Genomic DNA, 26492 nt, shown 5'->3' with positions numbered 1-26492 from the left:
TCTATCCATTTTGATGGTTGTCTTCCGTTTTCTTCCACGTCTCTCTGGTTTTGCTCTCCATTTTAAGGCATTGGAGATCATTTTAGCTGAACAGCCTATCATTTTTTGCTCCTCTTTATAGGTTTTCCCCTCTCTAATCAACTTTTTAATCAAAGTACGCTGTTCTTCTGAACAATGTCTTGAACGACCCATTTTCCTCAGCTTTCAAATGCATGTTCAACAAGTGTTGGCTTCATCCTTAAATAGGGGCCACCTGATTCACACCTGTTTCTTCACAAAATTGATGACCTCAGTGATTGAATGCCACACTGCTATTTTTTTGAACACACCCCTTTCAACTAAAGCCCCGTTTCCACCACAGGAACTTTACCCAGGAACTAGGAACTTTGGGTGGTACTTCGTGTGTTTAGACCGCAGGAACCAGGGTAAAATTGAAGTTCCGGGTAAATATTTCCCCCTCCAAACGGCCCTGCTCGCGAGGTAGTACTTTTTCAAAGTTCAGGAACTTTCGAGGGCGGGACTTGGGCGCTGAACATGCTGATTGGTTGAGCTCACGCAGTTCAACCGGCATTTTTAAAAGTCTTTTGCGAGGTTCGTTCTGCGTTCAGTAAATATCAGTCTTTGCTCTCTGTCTGGTGGCGCGCGGTCGTCTCAGCCATCTCACGTTCAATGTCCGTAATAGCTGATAATAATATACATTGTCATTTTAAATCTAGCTTTACAAGCTTTCTGAATATGCTGCAGCTGCATGCTGCTGAATCTGCATATTAGTGCTCTTTTCTGTCGTTGTTAATTACCTCTTTAGTAAACCTATACATAACCAGCAAAAGCAGCAAAGCTTGAATCTCTTCCATACTCGTTATTAATTTTTTTTCACCATGTAAACGACCTGACCGATTACTTTTAAGTGTGTGTCCTTACATGACGTGACGGCGCGCGCCGCGCTCATGTTGACAAGAGAGGAAAGTACATTTTTCTGAGGGGTAAACTTTTTATTTCGTAAGTTATGAAGATAATGTTGGAGTAATGACACAGCGTATATTGCCCCAGGCAGTTTTTACTTTAACTGCGCCTGACAGAAGATTTTTTTTTCTGAGATGATTATTACACTTTACAACAAATAGCTATAAATAATGCTGTATTAGTCCTGGTGGCCGTTAAGAGTTGCTATGGCTACAGTAAACACACTCCAGCTGCTGGAGAAAACAGCGTTGACATTTTTGGTGCGGCAGACAAACTGCATGTGACAAAATGATTGCGATTGAAAGTCATCACATGTAAACACCAGATCGGTTTTTATAACGTCTCATGTAAACAGTTCACTAAATCTTTCAATCGGTACACACACAAATGATTACTGTCCTTCACTGATTTGGAGGAGCAGTCGCGCGCAGTCCTACATCACCGGACTAATCTGCCTAATCTTCTCGGAACTTTATCGCGGTCGAAACGCAGACAGCTGCAGGTCTGGGGGGGAGAAAAGTTCCTGTAAAAAAGTTCCTGGTACAAATTGTTCCGGGTAATTTTGGTGGAAACGGGGCTTAATTGCCCAATTGCACAGCCTTAAGAGCGTGCATATCATGAATGCTGGGTCTCGTTTGTTTTCTGAGAATCTACTGATCCTACTGGTAACTTGTTTGCCACGTAGCAATAAAAAAATACACGAAAAACCTTGATTATTCTGGTTAGTCACATTGTACTGCTATTATTTTGAACAAGACTGTATATGTGTGTGTGTGTGTCCCTGGAGCACAAAACCAGTTATAAGTCCCACATGTGTATATTTGTGGCAATAGCAACTATACATTGTATGGGTCAAATTTTATACATTTTTCTTTTATGCCAAAAATCATTAGGATATTAGGTAAATATGTAATATATATTTTGTAATGTTGCTACTGTAAATCTATCAATAATGTATTATTATTAGTAATATGCATTGCTAAGGACTTCATTTGGACAACTTTAAAGGAGAATTTCTTAGTATTTAGATTTTTTTGCATCCTCAGGTTCCAGATTTTCATAATTTTGAATAGTTGCATCTTGGCTAAATATTGTTCTATCCTAACAAACCATACATCAGTGGAAAGCTATGTATTTATTCCTTTATTTATTCAGCCTTCAGATGCTGTATCAATCTAAATAATAATAAAAAGCCCCTTATGACTGGTTTTGTGGTCCAGGATCATATAATATGTAAATTGCGTTTAGCCACATTTAAGTAATATAATCTGTTATTCAAAAGTAACATTTCCAACATATTTGCATTTGTGCATTTTTAATGATTTTTAAAACATTTACAACTATTAGAGACAAAATAGTTACAAACAGAATTGACCTGCAGTTTGCATTCATTTCAAAATGTTACATAAATAAAACTCATATTTATAAATATCTCTTTTATAAACATATAAATAGTTTTTCAAACATAAATACATTTATGCGAGAATGAAATACATGAATGTACAGCAGCAGCAACAATATACAGCTTTTATCCACATCATGTTTCTTTTGTACATATGTTTTATCTAGGTATTTTCTGTCAGCTGTACGTTTCATTGTCCCCACCAACGCTTCTCGCAGTGGCTTCGTACCATTAGTCCGATTCTTTGCGTTTTTCCTCAGAAGAAGAGCAACTAAGTCCGTTCTGTCCCAAATCCATGACGTCCGTGATACGCTCTGAAAGAAAGCGATGGCACATTGTTAGATGGATTCAGTCAGACATGTGTCGCGTCACTGCGGCGTTGTACGCACGCGTGTGTGTGTGTGTGCGGCTGACGTCAGGTTCTTTGACAGCCGTCCTGCATCACACACTCACATATTGTTCACATCAGTTTGACACATGACTCAAGCTGAACCTGCTCCATAGTTAGTGCATACACACTCCAAATCTATTACAGCAACTATTGCAGGAGTCAAAGTAAGTTTGACACAATCATGAGCTCCCTGTAATCATTCAGCACCTGTTATAACGTCATGTAAAGCCTTCAGCATAGGAAACTAATCTGTCCGGCATTCAGTGCTTGATATGACAGATCATGAATATCACAGAAGAGAGGATTATGCTATTGGATTATGCTACATGTTATTCTCAAAATTTATATTTTATATGTTTATTTTCAAATATTATTTAATATGTTTTTTTTTTTTTTGCTTTGTATGAACATTCATTAAAAGTATCTAAAGAAAACTGTAATGGTAAAAATGTACATGTAAGATTACATCTACTATTAAATATGCTATATATCCTACTTAGACTCTACAGATACTATATATATGTTTAGTATTACCAGTCATTAAAAATATAATAAGTTATATTATAAACATTACATGTAATTTGGAAAAACATACAATTATCTAATAATAATTAACAATTTGTTAAATATAATTATAAAATTGTAAATTAATACATATCATAAAATACATTTTACATTTTAAAGAAATATTTTTAATGATATTTTTAATTTTTAAATAAATGATTATACTTTTAAGTGTGTGTGTGTGTATACACATTTGTCAACAATCAATATTTGTATTTAATATTGATTAAAAAATAGCTGTAATCATATAATTAAAATTATATTTTACAAAAAAAGAGTATATCTACAAATATCAAATTGTATATACTATGTTATTAATAGTTATTATATAATATTGATCAAAAATAAAGCTGTACTGGGTCAAATATGGACAAATTGGGTTACATTTTTACATTAAACCCGAGGTTGGGTCTGTTCATATACGTTTGAGTTAAAACAACCCAGCATAAGAGTGTAATTAAAATATCTACTAATAGCTACGTAAAACTGTAACGTAGCCTAATCTCCCAAAATAGCCTATCTAAATGTAACACTCACCATGAGAGATTATTGACGGGGTAATGGGACGGCTGGCAGCCCATCCCGCTCATGGTCCCTATCCGGTCCATCTTGTGTCCGAAGCATCCGCTCCTGGCCGTGGATCCGCCTTTCTTCGACCCGGCTCTGCTCCTGCGTGCGGCGGGCTGCTCGCTCAGGACCCGAGCCCAGGGGCCCCTGGCCCGGGTGTCCACGCGGAGGTCCCGCAGCAGACGCGCTCGGCTCTCCATCCTCCGCTGGCTCTCGTCCGACGCCAGGAACTCGGACAGCTCCTCTCCCAGCAGCATCCGCAGGGACTGCGGGACACACGGAGGCAGAACTTCAGGAACGGAGCTCAGCCAGACTCAGGTAAACTCCTCGGTTATTACACACCGGCCGACTAGTCTAATAAACACACTGCCACTTTCTAAACTTTTGACTTAAAGAAAGAAAACTAAAAACCAAAATCGTCAGGCTGATTCGCAGGGTTTCTTATACATGACAATCGAATTTGACATCGAATCTTACAAGACCATATTTTATATTCTAAAACGACCTATTAAAATCATTACAGATCTCGTTGCTTACGTTTAAAAATACGCACGACATATGCTTATAGTATGACGTATTAATATCATATGACAGGGTATTTATTATGGATTCTAGGCTGTTAGTTCAGAGATTAAATGGAATTTTTTTTTTAAAAAATAGCGGGTTTTGCCATCGATGGTTCCATAAAGAATCTTTAGAATCCATGGAACCTTTGCATTCCACTACAGATTCTACAGAGGGAAAATGTTCTTTAGATTATTCAAAAGTTCTTCGCACTAAGTCAAAACGGGTCTTCCATTCACTGAATGGTTCTGTATGGGACCTAAACTTTATTGTATAACGACACAGATGAAACAATATCCTCAGATCATTTGATTTTCGAGAGAAATGGATTAAAGTTGCAAACTTTGGGATCTCTGCGCATTCGAGCTTTTTGCGTCTTTTGAAACGTAACATTCTTTAAAGAGTTTAAATTCGCTTTTTATAGTATCCGAAGACTATAGGAGTAACATATTAGATGCGCAGGAGGAGAACCTGTTGATATGCCATACAGGTAATCACCAAAACAAATGAATAAAGTTTTGCCAAAGAAGTCAAACATTTGCAAGTGTCCACATCTTCAGCTTCTGCTTCGCTTTTTGCATGTTGAGCGCGTGCTGATGAGATTAGAGAAAAATCTATTTTATAATTTATTTCATCAAACGCTCTTAGTTTTACGCACCACATTTAAACCGACCGTGCGTAAAAGTGCGCGTAACCGCCTGTCCAAGCTTTGGCGCGTCTTTTTCACCCGTTCTAAAGACCCCTTAATAAACGTATGCATGACACGCGTGTAAACACATCATCTACTCACCCTCTGCTCCGCTTGCGTGAGTGGTTTAGCCTCCGCGCGGACTGATATGAGAGCCAGAATAAGTCCACACGCCACCAAACGCGAGATGATCATCGTGGCGCTTCAGTGGATGTCAACGGAGAAGTTCGGCTGGTTAAATGTGTGAGACGGAGAGCGCGCGTTCACAAGCCTTCATTTACTCCAGAGGTGTCGAGCTCAACTCATACTCGATACAATTTCTGCCCAGGGTTTTATAGGCAGTATGACATCACTCCGGTGACGTCACGGCTGCTCCCTTGCCAGATTTTACGCGGGGTGTCCGCGCGCGTCACAGGTGTTTACTCATCGTTTACAGTGAACACTTCAATAACGACGGGGAAAGATCAACAACGTTTAAATCCATACTCATAATGACCGGTAACACATTTTTATTTATTTATTTATTTAGAACTTTTTTAAGTGTTTGAATGTCAATTGCAGTCGTGTTACATTTATTTGATAACGTATCTATCTATCTATCTATCTATCTATCTATCTATCTATCTATCTATCTATCTATCTATCTATCTATCTATCTATCTATCTATCTATCTATCTATCTATCTATCTATCCCTCCATCCATTCACCGTCCGTCCATGTTGCCATATAATATAGTTAATTATATTAAAATATATAATTAAAACTTTCTAAAAAATTATAATAAATTAAAATGCATTTGTACTTTATGTACAATGTTTGTTATTTGTAACTTATCCTAGATATCCGCTGGAGTTAAAATCACATATTTCATTGAATATTATTAATTAAAGCTGCGAGCAGCATTTATCGGGGTTCAAGCATTGAAGGCCTTTATGCTGTGAGGGTTTGTCAACCTGAAAAGTATTGCTGACACCATAAAATATGCCTGAAAAAGAAAACACTAAAAACCCAGAGAATATGACTGTATATGTGTTGTGAACGGATGCGGCACATCCCGCTCTGGGACACTGTGTGGCAGTATATGCCGATTTCAGACGGGCCTCGGCTCCGCTCCTCAGACTCCAGTTCTCACAGGATAATCATTCACAAAGAAGCATTTCAAAACGCATGCTCACGCTCAAGCTCTCGCTCAAGCAGCTGTGCTGTGAATGAATGTTCGGCTTTAACACATTAACATTACACTGACATACATTCAGACAAGTGCTCTCAAAGCCAGGAGAAGTTAATGGAGTCAGTGATGGAGCATGTCTTCTGCGGGACTGAAGCACAAGGTGCCAGACAACCAGGCACGAGAGATGGCAGCATTCTGTCCTAAATCAATAATTTTGGGGAATCTACAGGGTCCACATACACTACATTAATCCTCATATTATGAGTCCTGACAGCCTAAAATGTGGTGTTCATAAATGTGAGCACAAGTTACTTTTTATCCATGACCCTTTTTATCCAAAGTGACGTCGAGTTCACTGATTGCTGGGATACCGTCCAACCGAAGGGAGAAAGAGTGATAGACAGCTCTGCAGTTCACAGGTCACCAGTCTGAAAGAATGCCTCATGAATATTTAATGAGGCAAGCACTGAGGCTTTTATGATTGGTTGTCTGTTGCTAAACAACTCACCAAAATGTCTCATCATGATGTAGTGTTATGTTTTAAATCTGTTGCTATTTTGGATTTTTCTTTATCTCTACAAGAACACACGAATGTAACTATCCATTTTATATTAGCAGTTATTGTTAGAAATATAGAAAAGGAACAAAATATGGCTTTCAAGTACATGATCGTTTCCTTTCATAAAATAGTTACGACCAAGTCCACGAAACGGTGTGACCGTTTGATAAAGCCGCTGCCTTATCCATAAGACAATTTCCCAGATGCAAAAGGAGGTAGAAGCTTTTCTACAGTCTCAAACTGGAAACACATGATATTTGGCGGTCATATTTAACAAAAGGAAATCATACGGGTCACAGATTTCATGTTAAACTGTCAAGAAGTGGAAAATATCGGCTCATTTCCTCAATTATGACTGCTCTCTTATTCCAAATGATGGTAATTATACCTAAACAACATGCAATCTAGAATATTAAATAATGTAAAAAACAACAACAACAACAACAACAAAAAACATTATGATTAAATGCAACTTCATGAATTATTAGCCTTTTTGACTGCAAAGGCATTTGCTGATGACGTAAACAATGTATGTATTTACAATTAAAGGCCTAGACTTAACAGCTACCTTACTAACTATTTATAAACAGTAAGATGTAGTTAATAGTGAGAATTTGACCCTAATCTAAACTGAATAATACATTAAATAAATAAATTGTTAAATCAATTATACAGTATACACTCACCTAAAGGATTATTGGGAACACCATACTAATACTGTGTTTGACCCTCTTTCGCCTTCAGAACTGCCTTATTTCTACGTGGCACTGATTCAACAAGGTGCTGAAGGCATTCTTTAGAAATGTTGGCCCATATTGATAGGAGAGCATCTTGCAGTTGATGGAGATTTGTGGGATGCACATCCAGGGCACGAAGCTCCTGTTCCACCACATCCCAAAGATGCTCTATTGGGTTGAGATCTGGTGACTGTGGCGGCCATTTTAGTACAGTGAACTCATTGTCATGTTCAAGAAGCCAATTTGAAATGATTCAAGCTTTGTGACATGGTGCATTATCCTGCTGGAAGTAGCCATCAGAGGATGGGCACATGGTGGTCATAAAGGGATGGACATGGTCAGAAACAATGCTCAGGTAGGCCGTGGCATTTAAACGATGCCCAATTGGCACTAAGGGGCCTAAAGGGTGCCAAGAAAACATCCCCCACACCATTACACCACCACCACCAGCCAGGGGCATAGCTAGCAATTTTGGGCCCTATGAAAGAATATGAGCTTGGGCCCCCTATCATACCCAAACATACAGGCCAACCTATAGCGATCCAAAATCGTTGTCAGCCATTTAATTATATATTCACTACTTAAACAAAACTTTGTGAATGGTATGATTTTTAAAAATGTTTTTAAAGAAGTCTCTTCTGCTCACCAATGCTGCATTTATGTTATTGAAATACAAAAAAGCTTTAATATTGTGCAATATTATTCAAATGTAAAATAACTTTATGTAAATAGTAAAATGTAATTTATTCCTGTGATTAAAGCTGAATTTATCATCATTACTCCAGTCTTCAGTGTCACATGATCCTTCACTAATCACTCTCATATGAGGATTTCATAATCAAGAAGCATTAATAATTATTTATTAATGTTGGAAGCAGTTGTGTAAAACATAATTTTTAGGATTATTTGATGAATAGAAAGTTGTTGTTTTTTGTTGGAGAAATAACTTAAAAATTAAAAATAAATTAAAGGTCCCGTTCTTCGCGATTCCATCTTTCAAACTTTAGTCAGTGTGTAATGCTGCTGTTAGAGCATAAATAATACCTGTAAAATTATAAAGCTCAAAGTTCAATGCCAAGCGAGATATTTTATTTAACAGAAGTTCCCTTTCAAAGCCTACAGCGAACGGCCGGTTTGGACTACACCTGCTGTAATGACGTCACTAGAACCGTTTGTTGACTTAAGCTCCGCCCACAAGAACAAAACGCAAAATAGGGGGCGTGGTCTCGCTGCTTTCGCACGTGGAGAAGAGCGTGCATTCAGCGCTTGCATTGTCACGTAACACTAAAGAAACTAAAGTGAGAACTCATTTGCAGAGAAATGTGAATTTATTAAACATAAAATAAACAACACAAAACAAAACCCACGAGGGGGCAAAACAACTGGTTCCAAAAACATAAACTCAAAACACACCAACACAGGGAAACAAGACTGACAAACACAAGGAGCTATAAAGGGTAGAAAGTAAGAGGGAACAGGTGGGAGAAATGAAACACTAATCAGATAACAAGTGGGAGGGATCAGACAATGACAGAAGCACAAAGACCATACTGACAAAACCCACATGTGCACACAAGACAGGACAGGTATGTGACATGCATCTCCCCGAGGCGGGACCTTTCCGGGCAAAGTGCGCTAAGCTGCTGTCCAATCACAACACGGGAAGCGCTGGCCCAATCAGAACTCGTTACGTGTTTTTGAAGGAGGGACTTCATAGAACAAGGAAATCATCAGGCCGTTTTTAGGACAGAGGAAACAGCGCTGGACAGATAAGTAAATTGTATGAAAAATACTGTTTTTTTTACACGCGAAACATGAACTCATGTTATATTGCACACTGTAAACATAATCAAAGCTTCGAAAACACGCGAAGAGCGGGACCTTTAATACATAATTTATTCAGCAAGGATGCATTGAATTGTTCAAGTGACAGTATATACATTTATAATGTTGCAGAAGCTTTATATTTCAGATTAATGCTGTTCTTCTGAGCTTTCTGTTCATTAAATAATCCTAAATGTTTGTTGATCATCAAATCCTCATATTAGAAGGATTCTGAAGGATTATGTGACTCTTGAGACTGGAGTAATGAGGAGAAATTCAGCTTTGATCAAAGGGATAAAATATATTTTTATCTATATTAAAATAGAAAAAAAATTACATTGTAAAAATATTACTCAATAATACTGTTGTTGCTGTATTTTGGATAAAATAAAGGTGGTCTTGGTGAGCAGAAGATACTTCTTACAAAAACATTTTTAAAATCTTACCGTTCTCAAACTTTTGACCGGTAGTGTATATCTGTGTTAAAAAGCCCAATAGCTTCTCATCTCCATCACCTTCTCCTCCTTCCTGACCTGCATATTCCTCTTCTCAAAGCTGAGCTTTGGTTGATACAGTCTTTGCAAACTGATCGTTTCTGTCGCTCGTTTAACTTCTATCGTAACAGCTGTTTAGTTTAGCTAACTTACACATCTCATCTTGCACTTTGTGACTGTTAACCGAAGCGTTGTGCTGGAACTTGCGCTCAGCAGCTGTGAACATCTGGCACGCGGAACGTTGTGTCTGTGTGTGTTTTTTTTTTTTTTTTTTTTTTTTTTTAGATTATTTGACGTTAAATGCATTATATGAGTCAAATTTACAAAAATCAAAATGACATTAATTTTATTTTCAATGGTGAAAAACGTGACCTATTGAATAGGCTATCGCTGTAGCCTCGGTTTTGATGATGGACTTATAGTTTGTTGTTGAGTCTCTAATTTGACAGTTTACCTTCTGATCCCACTCACTGATTGTGGCTACGCAGATCAGGACGGAACCATGCAGTAAATGGGGGGGTTGCCAGAAATGCAGAAATAAGACATCATTTTGATTTATTTGTTACTCTGGTAGATTATACATTTACAATTTATATTTCATTACTACTAGTACTGTTACTACTAATAAAACCGATCTCTGGAGGCCGCAGAAGTTCATGGGCCCTTAGAATCGTTCTAAATTTCCCCCCCTTAGGTACGCCCCTGCCACCAGCTGCACAGTGGTAACAAGACATGATGGATCCATGCTCTCATTCTGTTTACGCCAAATTCTGACTCTACCATCTGAATGTCTCAACAGAAATCGAGACTCATCAGACCAGGCAACATTTTTCCAGTCTTCAACTGTCCAATTTTGGTGAGCTTGTGCAAATTGTAGCCTCTTTTTCCTATTTGTAGTGGAGATGAGTGGTACCCGGTGGGGTCTTCTGCTGGTGTAGCCCATCCGCCTCAAGGTTGTGTGTGTTGTGGCTTCACAAATGTTTTACTGCATACCTTGGTTGTAACGAGTGGTTATTTCAGTCAAAGTTGCTCTTCTATCAGCTTGAATCAGTCGGCCCATTCTCCTCTGACCTCTCGCATCAACAAGGCATTTTCTCCCACAGGACTGCTGCATACTGGATGTTTTTCCCTTTTCACACCATTCTTTGTAAACCCTAGAAATGGTTGTGTGTGAAAAACCCAGTAACTGAGCAGATTGTGAAATACTCAGACCGGCCCGTCCGGCACCAACAACCATGCCACGCTCAAAATGGCTTAAATCACCTTTCTTTCCCATTCTGACATTCAGTTTGGAGTTCAGGAGATTGTCTTGACCAGGACCACACCCCTAAATGCATTGAAGAAACTGGCCCTGACTTTTTTACACCCCTAGGGCCGGGCTTGTTATTTGATTGCCTGTAAACACACTCCATGTCCTGAAGCTGGAGTGAGCAGACAGGAAGTGAGCCGTGAGTTTAAATGGACTCTGGACGACAGCTTGCCTTGTCTGTTTCTCCTTCTGAACTCCTTCTGTTTGGTCTGCTGTGTTTGTCATACACTGCTATCTAAAAATCATCAATGTTTCATGTTTGCAACAGGATCCTAAACATTGGGTGCTTCTCAATTCTTATTTGAGCATCCTCGCTTCCTTTCCTCGCGTCTTATCTCCACCCCTTCAGGATACGAGGGAAAAGGTGCGAGGAAAAGGTTAACTTTCTATTCATTGAAGAATCCTGAAAAATAAATATACATAATTGTTTTCAACACTGATAATAATCATGCATGTCCTTAATCAGATCCTCATGAGTGATTTTTAACTTCGGGCAAATTTTCACGTCATACCTAAAACGTGGGCCGGGCTTTGGGCCTTTTTTAGGGTTCCCTTTCATTTTATATTTATTTTATTAAATAAAAGGAACAATGAGATGTTATACGCTCGTGGAAACAACACGAGACCATAATAGCTTACGCAACTGTCAAGATGGCTCGCACAGTGTTCAGAGTCCTAGGCAGCTGCTAGAGTTATGGCCTTTTTCATTCATTCGTTTTCTAGGACCAGTTATCTATCTGATTGTGAAATGACCAGGAGTAGGACTAAATGCCTTCTGAGATTCTTTCGAGACGTAGCCTATTTAATTCTGGTCACTAAACAAACCTATTCAGAAGTATGAAAGCATTTCAGATGAAACCGGACAAATGTAAATGTATCTGGTTGTTTAAACCACATGTATAAATTTTACTCCTGGCAAACGGTAAAAAAATAAACGTGTGAGAGTGTGTTATGGGCTATATGTTAGTCAGAAGATATATAATGGTGCTGCAACACATATTGCTGCAAATGAGTAAAGCAAGCCAATGCCAATGGCCGTGAATGAAACTTAAAATAAGTCTTAGATTCTCAAAAACACAATCATCTACAATCAAAAATAATAAATGATCTTGCCAGTGCTTAGGTCACTCTTTCTCATATTGCGGTCCTTGAATGTGAAATGAGCTGCTGAATAAAATGCATCTTGAATCTTTTCCTTTTGTTGATGTGAACTCTGTCAAATGAGCATATACGGGAGGAATTGAAGATTGGATTTATATTCATTTTACGTAGATGTAAGGTAAGAACCTGCATGTTCTTTTTTTTAAAATTTGTTTTGATTGTTTACCTCATTTAGTTTGCGATCAGCCTGCCTCAGCTTGTCAAAAATGCCTTACTGTGGTGGTAATAGTAGGCTAAATTAACTAACATTGTAATGCTTGAAGTGTTATATCTGTGGATTTTATTATAGGCAAGACAAGTCAAGAGTTAAATTGAGAGGCTAAATTGATTAAACATGCGGTTAACTCACTGTCGGCCACTGGTCGCTTGGTCATCACTTAAAAAAATTAAACTTTAATTTAACAAACAAAAAAATGCTCTAAACATTTTTCTAAAATAACTCAATAAAGAAACTAAACGAAATATAACTACTTTGACCAAAAAAAAAAACCTGAACTATTTTAATGGCTGCAACAATGTAAAAAAAAAAAATGAAATGAAAAAAAAAACAAAAAAAAAACACGGGCACCAGTCGGAGTCGGGCCGAGAATTTTGATAAGCTGTCGGACCAGGCCGGGCTAGGACCTCAGCATCTCAGGCCAGGGCCGGGCTAGGACCTCAGCATCTCAGGCCAGGGCCAGGCTAGGACCTCAACATCTAGGGCCAGGCCAGGCTAGGACCACAGCGTCTCGGGCCAGGGCCAGGCTAGAACCTCAGTGCCTCGGGCCAGGGCCGGGCTAGGACCTCAGGGTCTTGGGCCAGGGCCGGGCGAGACCTCAGCGTCTCGGGCCAGGGCCAGGCAAGGACCTCAGCATCTCTGGCCAGGGCCAGGCTAGGACCCCAGCGTCTCAGGTCAGGGCCAGAATAGGACCTCAGCATCTCGGGCCAGGGCCAGGCTAGGACCTCAGGGTCTCGGGCAGGGGCCAGGCTAGGACCTCAGCGTTTCGGGCCAGGGCCAGGCTAGGACCTCAGCATCTCGGGCCAGGGCTGGGCTAGGACCTCAGGGTCTCGGGTCAGGGCCTGGCGAGACCTCAGCGTCTCGGGCCAGGGCCAGGCTAGGACCTCAGCATCTCGGGCCAGGGCCAGGCTAGGACCTCATCGTTTCAGGCCAGGGCCAGGCTAGGACCTCAGCATCTCGGGCTAGGGCCAGGCTAGGACCTCAGGGTCATGGGCCAGGGCCAGGCTAGGACCTCAGTGTCTCAGGCCAGGGCCAGGGTAGGGCCTAGATTTGAGGCCCATGCAGGTCTCTACTTCAGACCTTGCTTCCTCAAGTCCTATTCTGCCAGGCCTCCACCATCTCCACAGTCACATAGTTTCCCTCTACTGGCTCATCCAGTTCCCTATCCCTCAGCAACTACTCGTCCTCTTCCAAAGCCCCTTCACTCCCTCCTTTGTCATTTCATTTACGATGTGAGAACTCACCTCGCCGGAGGGGGTTAAATTGTCAGAGTTGTGGTAAGTTTCTCTGTACATGTAAGGGAGAATCCACGGCTAGCTGTGGATTAAATTATTTTAGGGGGGGGGGGGGGGGTGAAACACTCAGTTTCAGTCAATCTAATGTCAATCTTGAGTACCTATAGAGTAGTATTGCATCCTTCATATCTCCGAAAAGTCATTAGTTTTATTATATTTATAAATAAATGTCATCCTTATATGTCATTATGTATATTATATGTCATCCTTGATAGCACTTTATCTTTTCACTCCCACATCAATAACATTACCCGGTCTGCCTACTTCCATCTACGAAACATTAATCGCCTCCGCCCCTCCCTCACTCCACACACTACAGCTGTCCTTGTCCACAGTCTTGTCACTTCACGTTTGGACTACTGCAACTCTCTCCTTTTCGGTCTCCCTCTAAAATCCCTTCATAAACTTCAACTGGTCCAGAATGCAGCTGCCCGCATAATAACCAGAACCCCATCTATTCACCATATCACTCCGGTTCTCCAACAGCTTCACTGGCTCCCGGTACAATTCCGCATTCAATACAAAATTCTTCTCTTAACATTCAAAGCCATCCACAGCCTATCACCTCCATATTTGTCTAATCTTCTTCAGATTCAAACCCCGACCCGCTCTCTTAGATCTTCTTCCTCCATACACTTGTTTGTTCCCCTTTTCCGCCTCACTACTATGGGGAGCAGAGCTTTCAGCCGCTCTGCTCCCCGACTTTGGAATTCACTACCACCGCAACTCAGAAACATTGATTCATTCTCTCACTTCAAATCGCACCTCAAAACATATCTGTTTAAAATTGCCTATTCTACTTAATGTCACATGTTTTTCAGTTATTCTTTCTTATCTACTTATTTATATTTTATTCCATCTTACTGTTTTTAAATGTATTATTGTATCTTTGTACGGTGTCCTTGAGTGCTGAGAAAGGCGCCTTTAAATAAAATGTATTATTATAAAAGAAATATAGGCTGTACCGAGTCTTTCCGGAAAAAAACGAGCGCCTGGAGGCGTATCGTGTGGGTGGAGCTAAAGAATGACGAGCGCGCACAAAGCGGTGACGTCCTCAAGCATTGAGAAACCCATGGCTATCGATCAGATTCAGCTAATACAGATAATGATCCAGAATCAGATTTGGAGGCTGAAATAAATTGAACAGGAGAAACAGCAACAGCAGGACGTCCGTCTCTGTGGTATGGACTGTATTTAGTGGCCTGTCAACATTTGTGTGTCTTTACTCGCAGTTTATGAGGACATGATTCGGTTTATGGACTATTGTATGCGACTAAACCTTAGCAGTAGCAAGCAAAACGGTTTTGCACGTCAGACTAGTGTAACGTAACGTTATACAGAGAACAGCAATGGAGTAACCGTTAGCGCATTTGAATGAAGAAGCACTCTTTGTGAGAACGCTAGGTTTATGTTTGAGTGGTTTTACTGACACCTATAGTGTTCAGCTAAACAAATGTATTTAGACACACACCATAGATCACATGCTCCATTGATAAATTAACTATACACGATCGTGTGGTTTACTGATGTTTACTCACGCGACAATAGCCGACAGCACAGACATTTGAAGCAGTTTAACTCACCGGCTGTTTCCAAAGCAGGACTGAACCTTTATCGCTGAGACCACTCCGTCAAAAACACACTTCTTTGGTATGATTTGGTGAAGTCCTGTGACAGCAGTGACCGTGGAGATCTGCGATGTTGTGAAGCTTCCCGTCATTTCTGCGTTCAAATGGGTTCAAATGCAGCGCTGCCTTCCCGGAATGCTCTGCTGAAGCGTTGAAGTCGCTCAATGTCACCCATAGGAATAAAGTGGAGCGCGGCGCGCGACATAAGTGTTCATGGACGAGTGGATCTGCAGTGTTTATGAGCGGCGTGCATTTCCTCTCTCGCTCTAGTCACGCGCGCGCACCCTACCGGGAGAAGAGCCCGTACGGCCCATACAAGGACCTTCCGCTCTATTAACGTCAAGCCGACCCATACTCGAAAAAAACTCTCCGAAACTTGTGAGAAACCGGAAGGAGTATTTTTGACACAGAAATACTCCATCAAACGTCCAACATTAGTTTTTGAAACTTTGTCTATGTTTAGGATGGGAATCCAAGTCTTTAACAGTGTAAAGAGCTCAATATGCATGAAACAGCATTTTGTGTTTGTCAAATCAGGGGTGGTTGCAATGTGCATTAAAATCGTTTAATGCACAGCTAGCCATGGATTATCCTGCTTATGCCATGGTCATTTGCCAGCATTGACAACTTAAAACTCTTATTGATATTTGCAGCACAATATTTAACCGGAATTGACGGTTATTTTCGGCAGTTAGATCGAGCATTACCCGCAGTGATAAAGGAGTGCGTAAGATCATTTTATTTGGATTAATGAATTATAGCATTTATTTAGAGATGAGAGAGGTGTGTACCTGCGTCTGTTCAGTGCCTCTCTTTCCATAACAATGAAGCTTTGAGTTTTATTAAGCTATGAGTGGAATTATTATATATATATATATATATATATATATATATATATATATATATATATATATATATATATATATATATATATATATTTTTTTTTTTTTTTTTATTAATAGTTTGAAATAATTTTATATTTTTATATTTTTTCTCTTTCATTTTAATTTATTTAATGTTTGAGTAATTTGGTTGTGTGCTTTTGTCATTTTAATACGCGTATATAGTTTTTATACATTTTTATTTTAGTTTGAAGAAATGCTTGGTTGGGAGCTTGAGTTTTTAAAATGTTTTATCTTATTTCAGTTAACATATATTTAATTTCAAGTAACAAATATATCTTTTGTATAGTTTTAATTACAGTTAACTATAATAATCCTGACACACACACACACACACACACACACACACACACACACACACACACACACGCACACACACACACACACACACACAGCGAACCCTTTCTTCAGTACTCTTGAAGTACTTGCATATACTTTTTAACCAGCTTTAGAACTTAGCATCGCAGCACTTCTAATGTAATTTTCCGCTCAAGACGAATCGCTTTTGTGAATCGCTTTTGGATAAAAGCATTAGTAGATGTAAATGTCTTCAAGGACACTGGTTGCACTCAGAAAGATTGTGGCCATTACTCTTGGTAATGTAGCTTTTTCAAAGCATTGTGGTCGAGGCCATCGGGGCGTCTGCAGAATTTTCTTGAATGGGCATTTGGAGAGATCCAGGAGGTCTGTAATACCTGGAGAAAGCCATCCATTAGCATTCCCATTCACTGCCAGTTGCCCAGCCATAAATGCACAGGAAGATGATGTCATGCCAACGCTGATTGGCTGATGGCACCGCAAGAATGTGCTCAGTCACAAGCCATTCACTAGCGACTCGCCTGAGCGGTGACGTCAACGGCAGCAGACAGGAAAACATATATATCCATTTCATACTGGCTAAAGGAGCACTGGCTACACATCTACTATAATCTCATGAAATGTTTGTGATTTATACATAGCTTATTTCATAAAGATTCCAGATTCTTCTGAATGGTGATCAATGGAGAAAGATGCCTTTCGACAGCAGAATGGAGAAGTCGCAAGCTGCAACTAGTTGATGTCAGAAGTATCTAGGACAATCACAATGCAAATTAAAGAAAGGGAACATTTAAAAAAGTAGAGGAAAATATTATTTCAGTATATCAGATTTTATTGTTTTACCCTTTGCAGGACCATGTTTTTCAATCATAAATGAAAATCCATCTTAAAAATATTTTAACTACACAAAAAAGCTAAACATTTAAAAGTAAAACAAACAAAAACACATTTTTTTCACTATTTATTGTGTGAAAATAAATGTGAATTTAGTGTGTAAATAATAATAATCAGTTGAGCAAAAATGACTGTTGTGGCATAATTTCCACCACGGCCAACAATTGTGACCCTACTAAAGTTTTATTTTATTATTATTATTTTAATTTAGCTTACTTGTTTATTATCAAGGTGTCATTTTTTGAGATATCTGAAATAGCAGACAAATGTAATAAAGAACAGTTAAGATTTTTGTTTACATAGTTTGATGAAACAAAACAACATTTTGTATTTATTTGTACTTGGGATACATCAAATGCTAGCTATGAAATTAACCTTAGCAACACAGTTTTCAACTTTGTTTTGGCTCTTCATTTTTCCTCAAGTTTTTGAAAACGATAGCATTATCATGTCCGTGTAAACTACAAAAACATAAATTTGTGAATATTTGTGAGATTGTGTATTACGTGCGGTCTATAGGAGCGTGGTGTTCTTTACAAAGGGACATCGCCATCTACTACTGGCCTGACATGAGTGATAGTGTTTTTAGTCGTTTTTACACAAAAGTTGTCGTCTGTATGTTAATCTTTTACATTTTTAGTGCATAGTTGTCATGTAAATTTACCATTAAAGTTCAGACCCATTTACTGGTGTAGCTAATTTTTTGCAGGCAAAATTCAGTAATTTCAATAGGAATCTACATGATTGTAAATTTCAAGTTGTCCATGCCAATTTGTCGTGTTGACCAGCAGACTAACTTCTGTGAGCTTTGATTTACACATCGCAGAAGTACATACTGTAGACTTTCATATCTTATTTCAATCACAAATGTGGTGGAATGACACTATGGTAAGAATTGTCATTACATTCATAAAAAAAATACAAAATTAGCATTTATTTTCCCTCTTAAGTAACTTTAAATCTAATATTGAATAACACTCTACATTTTAAATTATAATCAAGGACTTTACTTTCACGTTTTGTTTAGTTTTCATGGACCTTTTGTTTGTTTTTCCATTGTTTTCTGTTTCATATGTTCCTATTTTCCTGCTCATCATTGGTTACTATATAGATTTTGATTAGTGACTCATACCATTTCCTTTTAGTGCATTACCTTGTGAATATATATTGTCCTCAGTCCATTCAGTTTCATTGTCTAGTGTTGTAGACACGGTGTTAAACTTTTAATTTGAGTTTATTAGTGCGCTTTTTAAAAGTATACTTATGTGTTAAGAAACATAGTATATCATGAAATATACTGTTCAGCTATTTTACTTCAAAAATATTAAATTTTTTGTTTTCTTCTATTACTCCTATTTTCCATTTTGAGGCCATAACCAAACATTGTGTGAGGAACCACGCAAAAACAAGTCATTGGGTCATTTGATAATCCAGGGTACAAACCTGATTCCAAAAAAGTTGGGACACTGTACAAATTATGAATACAAAGGAATGCAACAATTTACAAGTCTAATAAACTTATATTTTATTCACAATAGAATATAGATAACATATCAAATGTTGAAAGTGAGACATTTTGAAATGTCATGCCAAATGTCATGGCTCCTTTCATGAGAGTTTCACATTCTAAAAAAGTTGGGACGGGTAGCAATAAAAGGCCGGAAAATTTAAATGTACATATAAGGAAGAGCTAAGGACAAATTTGCAACTTAAAAGGTCAAATGACAACATGATTGGGTATAAAAAGAGCCTCTCAGAGTGTCAGTGTCTCTCAGAAGTCAAGATGGGCAGAGGATCACTAATTCTCCCAATGCTGCAGCAAAATATGGAGCAAAGTGGTGCAATATCAGAAAAGAGTTTCTCAGAGATAAGTTGCAAAGTGTTTGAAGTTATGATCATCTACAGAGCATAATATCATCCATTCAGAGAATCTGGAACAATCTCTGTGCGTAAGGGTCAAGACCGGAAAACCATACTGGATGCCCGTGATCTTCAGGCCCTTATACAGCACTGCATCACATACAGGAATGCTACTGTAATGGAAACATGGGCTCAGGAATACTTCCAGAAAACATTGGCGGTGAACACAATCCACCTTGCTATTCGCCGTTGCCGGCTAAAACTCTATAGGTCAAAAAAGAAGCCATATCTAAACATGATCCACAAGTGCAGGCGTTTTCTCTGGGCCAAGACTCGTTTAAAATGGACTGTGGCAACGTGGAAAACTGTTCTGTGTTCAGAAAAAAAATCTTTTTGGAAAACTGGGACGCGTATCATCCAGACTAAAGAGGACAAGGACAACCCAAGTTGTTCTCAGCGCTCAGTTCAGAAGCTGCATCTCTGATGCTATGGGGTTGGATGAGTGTGTGTGGCATGGGCAGCTTACACATCTGGGAAGGCACCATCAATGCTGAAAGGTATATCCAAGTTCTAGAACAACATATGCTCCGTCCAGACGTCGTCTCTTTCAGGGAAGACCTTGCATTTTCCAACATGACAATGCCAGACCACATACCGCATCAATTACAACATCATGGCTGCGTAGAAGAAGGATCCGGCACTGAAATGGCCAGCCTGCAGTCAAGATTTTTCACAAATAGAAAACATTTGGCGCATCATAAAGAGGAAGATGCGACAAAGAAGACCTAAGAAAGTTGAGCAACTAGAAGCCTGTATTAGACAAGAATTGGACAACATACCTATTCCTAAACTTGAGCAACTTGTCTCTTCAGTCCCCAGACGTTTGCAGACTGTTATAAAAAGAAGAGGGGATGCCATACAGTGATAAACATGGCCTTGGGCCAACTTTTTTGAGAAGTGTTGATACGATGGAATTTAAATCAATTTATTTTACCCTTAAAATTATAAATTTTCTTAGTTTAAACATTTGATATGTCGTCTATTTTGTATTCCTAATAAAATATTGAAATTTGAAACTTCTATATCATTGTATTCTGTTTTTAAGCACAATTTGTACAGAGTCCCAACTTTTTTGGAAACAGGTTTGTACATTTCATGTTTATTGATTTTAACTATATATTTTTTCTAACAATTTTCTGAAGGAATTTTATACATTAAGTGAATGTATCTCAAACAAATATTTTATATTACAGGAAATGTTGTGTACATTAATAAAATGATATTAGGTGACCTTACCTACTATGTACTAACATAATTTGATACAACCATACACTTAAACCTACCCACACCACCACACCTGTCCCTAACTCTACCCTTAAACTGACCCACACCACCACACCTGTCCCTAACTTTACCCTTAAACTGACCCAACCCACCACACCTGTCCCTAACTTTACCCTTAAACTGACCCACACCACCACACCTGTCCCTAACTTTACCCTTAAACTGACCCACACCACCACACCTGTCCCTAACTTTACCCTTAAACTGACCCACACCACCACACCTGTCCCTAACTTTACCCTTAAACGTACCCACACCACCACACCTGTCCCTAACTTTACCCTTAAACTGACCCACACCACCACACCTGTCCCTAACTTTACCCTTAAACTGACCCACACCACCACACCTGTCCCTAACTCTACCCTTAAACTGACCCACACCACCACACCTGACCCTAACTTTACCCTTAAACTGACCCACACCACCACACCTGACCCTAACTTTACCCTTAAACTGACCCACACCACCACACCTGTCCCTAACTTTACCCTTAAACTGACCCACACCACCACACCTGTCCCTAACTTTACCCTTAAACTGACCCACACCACCACACCTGTCCCTAACTTTACCCTTAAACTGACCCACACCACCACACCTGTCCCTAACTTTACCCTTAAACTGACCCACACCCCCACACCTGTCCCTAACTTTACCCTTAAACTTACCCACACCACCACACCTGTCCCTAACTTTACCCCTAAACTCACCCACACCACCACACCTGTCCCTAACTTTACCCTTAAACTTACCCACACCACCATTCCTGTCCCTAACTTTACCCTTAAACTGACCCACACCACCACACCTGTCCATAACTTTACCCTTAAACTGACCCACACCACCACACCTGTCCCTAACTTTACCCTTAAACTGACCCACACCACCACACCTGTCCCTAACTTTACCCTTAAACTCACCCACACCACCACACCTTTACCCTTAAACTTACCCACACCACCACACCTGTCCCTAACTTTACCCTTAAACTGACCCACACCACCACACCTGTCTCTAACTTTACCCTTAAACTGACCCACACCACCACACCTGTCCCTAACTTTACCCTTAAACCTACACACACCACCACACCTGTCTCTAACTTTCCCCTCAAACTGACCCACACCACCACACCTGTCCCTAACTTTACCCTTAAACTGACCCACACCACCACACCTGACCCGAACTTTACCCTTAAACTGACACACACCACCACACCTGTCCCTAACTCTACCCTTAAACTGACCCACACCACCACACCTGACCCTAACTTTACCCTTAAACTGACCCACACCACCACACCTGTCCCTAACTTTACCCTTAAACTGACCCACACCACCACACCTGTCTCTAACTTTACCGTTAAACTGACCCACACCACCACACCTGTCCCTAACTTTACCCTTAAACTGACCCACACCACCACACCTGTCCCTAACTTTACCCTTAAACTGACCCACACCACCACACCTGTCCCTAACTTTACCCTTAAACTGACCCACACCACCACACCTGTCCCTAACTTTACCCTAAAACTGACCCACACCACCACACCTGACCCTAACTTTACCCTTAAACTGACCCACACCACCACACCTGTCCCTAACTTTACCCTTAAACTTACCCACACCACCACACCTGTCCCTAACTTTACCCTTAAACTGACCCACACCACCACACCTGTCCCTAACTTTACCCTTAAACTCACCCACACCACCACACCTGTCCCTAACTTTACCCTTAAACTGACCCACACCACCACACCTGTCCCTAACTTTACCCTTAAACTTACCCAGACCACCACACCTGTCCCTAACTTTACCCTTAAACTGACCCACACCACCACACCTGACCCTAACTTTACCCTTAAACTGAGCCACACCACCACACCTGTCCCTAACTTTACCCTTAAACTGACCCACACCACCACACCTGACCCTAACTTTACCCTTAAACTGACCCACACCACCACACCTGACCCTAACTTTACCCTTAAACTGACCCACACCACCACACCTGTCCCTAACTTTACCCTTAAACTGACCCACACCACCACACCTGACCCTAACTTTACCCTTAAACTGACCCACACCACCACACCTGTCTCTAACTTTACCCTTAAACTGACCCACACCACCACACCTGTCCCTAACTTTACCCTTAAACTGACCCACACCACCACACCTGTCCCTAACTTTACCCTTAAACTGACCCACACCACCACACCTGTCCCTAACTTTACCCTTAAACTGACCCACACCACCACACCTGACCCTAACTTTACCCTTAATCTGACCCACACCACCACACCTGTCCCTAACTTTACCCTTAAACTTACCCACACCACCACACCTATCCCTAACTTTACCCTTAAACTGACCCACACCACCACACCTGTCCCTAACTCTACCCTTAAACTGACCCACACCACCACACCTGACCCTAACTTTACCCTTAAACTGACCCACACCACCACACCTGTCCCTAACTTTACCCTTAAACTGACCCACACCACCACACCTGACCCTAACTTTACCCTTAAACTGACCCACACCACCACACCTGTCCCTAACTTTACCCTTAAACTGACCCACACCACCACACCTGTCCCTAACTTTACCCTTAAACTGACCCACACCACCACACCTGTCCCTAACTTTACCCTTAAACTGACCCACACCACCACACCTGTCCCTAACTTTACCCTTAATCTGACCCACACCACCACACCTGTCCCTAACTTTACCCTTAAACTTACCCACACCACCACACCTATCCCTAACTTTACCCTTAAACTGACCCACACCACCACACCTGTCCCTAACTCTACCCTTAAACTGACCCACACCACCACACCTGTCCCTAACTTTACCCTTAAACTGACCCACACCACCACACCTGTCCCTAACTTTACTCTTAAACTGACCCACACCACCACACCTGTCCCTAACTTTACCCTTAAACTGACCCACACTACCACACCTGTCCCTAACTTTACCCTTAAACTGACCCACACCACCACACCTGTCCCTAACTTTACCCTTAAACTGACCCACACCACCACACCTGTCCCTAACTTTACCCTTAAACTGACCCACACTACCACACCTGTCCCTAACTTTACCCTTAAACTGACCCACACCACCACACCTGTCTCTAACTTTACCCTTAAACTCACCCACACCACCACACCTAACCCTAACTTTACCCTTAAACTGACCCGCACCACCACACCTGTCCCTAACTTTACCCTTAAACTGACCCACACCACCACACCTAACCCTAACTTTACCCTTAAACTTACCCACACCACCACACCTGACCCTAACTTTACCCTTAAACTGACCCACACCACCACACCTAACCCTAACTTTACCCTTAAACTGACCCACACCACCACACCTGTCTCTAACTTTACCCTTAAACTCACCCACACCACCACACCTGTCCCTAACTTTACCCTTAAACTGACCCACACCACCACACCTAACCCTAACTTTACCCTTAAACTGACCCACACCACCACACCTGTCCCTAACTTTACCCTTACACTCACCCACACCACCACACCTGTCCCTAACTTTACCCTTAAACTGACCCACACCACCACACCTAACCCTAACCTTACCCTTAAACTGACCCACACCACCACACCTGTCTCTAACTTTACCCTTAAACTCACCCACACCACCACACCTGACCCTAACTTTACCATTAAACTGACCCACACCACCACTTCTGTCCCTAACTTTACCCTTAAACTGACCCACACCACCACACCTGACCCTAACTTTACCCTTAAACTGACCCTCACCACCACACCTGTCCCTAACTTTACCCTTAAACTGACCCGCACCACCACACCTGTCCCTAACTTTACCCTTAAACTCACCCACACCACCACACCTGTCCCTAACTTTACCCTTAAACTGACCCACACCACCACACCTGTCCCTAACTTTACCCTTAAACTGACCCACACCACCACACCTGTCCCTAATTTTACCCTTAAACTGACCCAGACCACCACACCTGACCCTAACTTTACCCTTAAACTGACCCACACCACTGTCCCTAACTTTACCCGTATCCCATCTCAATATCAGGAAAAATGTTTTGACCTCTATTGATCTATTGTCAAAGAGTATCTTAATTTCCCGTCAAATATGTTGGATACATAGTTGTGATTTGCAATATTTGTATGATTTTATTTCAAATAAATATTAAAATGAGGTTAACCGGATCAAAAAAATAATATTTGTTGGCATGTCAATGCCTGTCATTGAAATTATGAAGCAAAATCGAAAAATATCAACTTTTTATTAAATAACATTTTTTGTTTTACTCTCAAAATGTAAATCCGCCAGAGTTAACTGTTTTGACAGATTTTTAAAAAAAATATCTAGACAGCTGATTTTGATATTATTTCATGGTATAGTTGTATGCACTTGGACTGGAGTTTTGCATAAAATTATTAAAATTAAAGCAGATTAAAAAAATCGTGTTCTTGGTTACATACAAACTCACCAGGGAAAACTTAATTAATTTATATTTGTAATGCTTGCCTGTTGGGTGGCTCCAAGTATAAAAACAAGAGAGCCTTTTCGATATTTTATTATCATTTTTCTTTTTTTTTTTTAGGTTTTAATGAGCACAAGACACTTTTCTTTGCCATGTTGAAAGTTTGGCACAACAAAATATACTCCTCATATTCTCATACATTTAATGATGTTGTAGTTTTTTCCCCATGACATCATTATAAATAGAAACATTTTCTACTTCTTTTTTTAAACCTCGACCACAAAATGTTATATGCCTAATTTTTTAATATACTTTTCAGCTTTCATGTGGCGGAAAAATCAGAGAAGTGTAGATCTGTAAGCATGGAGGATGTGTGCCGTTGAGATCCACGCTAAGTGTTTCAGCAAAGACTGCCCGTTTGGAGGCTGCTCAAGACAAACTACATGTCTGTTTGAGTCCTATAAATAACAGTTTTATTACGCTTCCTTTTGAATGCTATTGCAAAGTGTGTCTCTAAAGGCTTTCACATGTGGGATTGTTCAATGGTTCAGTGATGTAAGGGGTCAGTGCGGCAGTTAAGGATATTTCCACAGTGTGACACAAAGCACATGGACATCCCTGCTTTACTGCTATTCACATCACTATCACAAATACAGGTAATCGGTAATGTCATGCCTGCGTTGAATAGACCGACGTTAACTAATCATATAATGCCATTTCTGTGGCATTCTTCAACTAATATAGAAGATGGAAGTTCCAGGAACATTTCTAAACATAGTTGACAATTGGGAGATCCACAAATGAGATGAGTTTGTTAAATTCAAAACATCCTTGAATAACTTCTGTCCCTTTTGCAGACCTCTCTGATGAAGAGGGCGGGGCAACCTGTCAATCACATCAGATCCACCAATAGCAAACCACAACCATCCAGTCAATTCCCCACAGACAAAAATCAAGCCCAGACCTACATTGGTTCTTGTTTGAAAAGCCATTTCACACTGATATACATCAAAATTTGGAGTAAATACCATCATAACTTCCACTTTATGCTAATTTTAACACAATATAAAATTAAAATAATTTTGTTGATTCTTTTGCACTTTGTGAAAATCCCT

The 26492-nt window shown here is 40.2% G+C and overlaps 1 protein-coding gene across 1 annotated transcript; it reads right to left on the bottom strand.

Moving 5' to 3' along the window:
• Positions 1-2340: 2340 nt before the first annotated feature.
• On the bottom strand, positions 2341-5430 carry nppc (natriuretic peptide C). Its single transcript, XM_067414929.1, has 3 exons — positions 5242-5430; positions 3858-4153; positions 2341-2679 (listed from the first exon to the last, which is right to left on the bottom strand). Coding segments are annotated over exons 1-3 (390 nt in total). The 5' UTR covers positions 5335-5430; the 3' UTR covers positions 2341-2678.
• Positions 5431-26492: the final 21062 nt, after the last annotated feature.

Source organism: Pseudorasbora parva, chromosome 14, assembly GCF_024679245.1.
Source record: "Pseudorasbora parva isolate DD20220531a chromosome 14, ASM2467924v1, whole genome shotgun sequence".
NCBI lineage: Eukaryota > Metazoa > Chordata > Actinopteri > Cypriniformes > Gobionidae > Pseudorasbora > Pseudorasbora parva.
Note: the sequence above shows the minus strand (reverse complement) of the source record. Positions and strands in the feature narration are given on the sequence as shown.